Source organism: Xyrauchen texanus, chromosome 23, assembly GCF_025860055.1.
Source record: "Xyrauchen texanus isolate HMW12.3.18 chromosome 23, RBS_HiC_50CHRs, whole genome shotgun sequence".
NCBI lineage: Eukaryota > Metazoa > Chordata > Actinopteri > Cypriniformes > Catostomidae > Xyrauchen > Xyrauchen texanus.
Genome location: NC_068298.1, coordinates 1440208 through 1442707, shown reverse-complemented (window position 1 = coordinate 1442707; position 2500 = coordinate 1440208). Strand labels below are relative to the sequence as shown.

At 42.1% G+C, this 2500-nt stretch overlaps 1 protein-coding gene across 1 annotated transcript in view; it reads left to right on the top strand.

The window, feature by feature from the left end:
• The window catches only part of spata5 (spermatogenesis associated 5), a 53457-nt gene that overhangs the window by 10705 nt on the left and 40252 nt on the right, over nt 1-2500 (top strand). Inside the window, 1 exon segment of the mRNA XM_052154708.1 lies at nt 1092-1246. Within this exon segment, the coding sequence (XP_052010668.1) occupies nt 1092-1246 (155 nt within the window).

The window sequence follows — 2500 nt, the reverse complement described above, 5'->3', positions numbered from 1 at the left end:
ACGAGGACTTGGAGCGCATTGGGAATTGGCCGTTACAAATTGGGGAGAAAAAGGGGAGAATTGTTTTTATTTTTTATTTTATTTAAAATAAACCAGATGTTAGTGATATCAGTTAAAGGGACATTTCACCCAAAAATGAAAATTCTCTGATAATTTTCTCACCCTCATGAGATCCCAGATGTGTACGAAAAATCCCTCGACGGACACGTTGGAGAAAGAATCACCATTGGCTAGTACATTTTAGTTTTTACTCGCTAGACTTTTGCCAACATGTAAGAGTAATGCAAGTGAAAACTATAAAAAAAGATATGAAAACCGAGAAGTCCGAAAAAAATCAGGCGGGGTGTACGTCATGCCGGGGCTCCGGCCTGAGAGAACGAGGAGGAATGTGGCAGGGGCGGGTCGTAATTCCGCACACCGGCCCCTAATTGGGCTGATTAGCCCTCGAGAGGGATAAAGGCCGACCAAAGACGGCAGTGCGACAGAGAGAGAGAGTTACGGGCAGCTGTCCGACACCTGTGTGTGTTTGTCTTTTGGTTCAGTTCTTCATTAAACTATTATTTATATCGTAAAGCCGGTTCTTGCCTCCTCCTTTCCATGAATCACTTTACACTGTGATCTTAATACAAAGACCATGGTAAAACTGTGTTTACTGTCAGACAGCAAGGCATTCTGGGTGGAGAGTCCACTTTTGAAGCCAGACTGATTATCATCCAGCAGCTTGTTCTGTGAGAGATTGGCAGAGATCTGATTGAAAACTGGCCTTTCAAATGTTTTTGCCATGAATGAGATGAGCGAGACTGGTCTGTAGTCTTCTACACATGTGTGGGGTTACTCGAGCCTGCTTAAATGTGGTGGGAAAAGTGCCTGTTAGTAGAGATGTGTTAATTATGTGTGAGTGCAGGTAGGATGGATGGGGAGATGGCTTGGAGAAGGTGGGAAGGAATAGGGTCAACGGGAAACTGGTATTTGTGGGCCTTTCTTAGAAAGTATTTATATATGCGATTAATTAACCAATTAATCGATGAATTAATAGAGGAAACTGTGTGGATTTGAACAAACCTTGAGTGTTATTAACGGTGTTTTTGCAGGTCTTCACGCACTGAGGAGGGTTTTAGCGTCCACACCTGCTCTCTCTGATGCCCAGGTGATGAACAGGGTGAAGGTCATGACCTCTGACCTCAGACTGGCCATGACAGAGGTCAAACCAAGTGCAATGAGAGAGGTCGCCATCGACATACCAAAGGTATGACACTAAAACACACACACACACACACACACACACAAATACACTGAACGATGAAGAAATACATAAAATGAACAAGCGTCTGTGAGATCTTCACATGCAGTTTTGTGTTTTACTGCTTACCAAAAGTGTATAAGATCATTAATGACCCTATTGAGTGTAATGATGTCGCAAAATACATTTTTGCTTCTATAAATCAGATTTTTTGTTATTATTTTATATATATATGTTGAGTGATCCAAACACCATCTGCAGCCTGAAACTGAACTTTTGAACAGATTTTATGAGTGAACGCACTTAACTGCATAGAGAGCTATAGGATGCTCCCTATTTAGTACATGACTTAACCTCCAGTGTGCTGTCTGTCTGCACTGGTCTCAGAACAGTTATAGGAGAGATATAGGATGCTCCCTATTTAGTGCATGACTTAACCACCTAGAACACTCTGTCAACTGCATAGTAATGTGCTGAAACACAGTTAAAACAACTTAGCAACAGCATAGCAACAACCTGACAACCACCTAGAACACCCTGTCAACTGCATAGTAATGTGCTGAAACACAGTTAAAACAACTTAGCAACAGCATAGCAACAACCTGACAACCACCTAGAACACCCCGGCAACTGTATAGTAATGTGCTGAAACACTGTTAAAACAACTTAGCAACAGCATAGCAACAACCTGACAACCACCTAGAACACCCCGGCAACTGTATAGTAATGTGCTGAAACACTGTTAAAACAACTTAGCAACAGCATAGCAACAACCTGACAACCACCTAGAACACCCTGTCAACTGCATAGTAATGCGTTGAAACACAGTTAAAACAACTTAGCAACAGCATAGCAACAACCTGACAACCACCTAGAACACCCTGTCAACTGCATAGTAATGTGCTGAAACACAGTTAAAACAACTTAGCAACAGCATAGCAACAACCTGACAACCACCTAGAACACCCCGGCAACTGTATAGTAATGTGCTGAAACACTGTTAAAACAACTTAGCAACAGCATAGCAACAACCTGACAACCACCTAGAACACCCTGTCAACTGCATAGTAATGTGCTGAAACACAGTTAAAACAACTTAGCAACAGCATAGCAACAACCTGACAACCACCTAGAACACCCTGTCAACTGCATAGTAATGCGTTGAAACACTGTTAAAACAACTTAGCAACAGCATAGCAACAACCTGACAACCACCTAGAACACCCTGTCAACTGCATAGTAATGTGCTGAAACACAGTT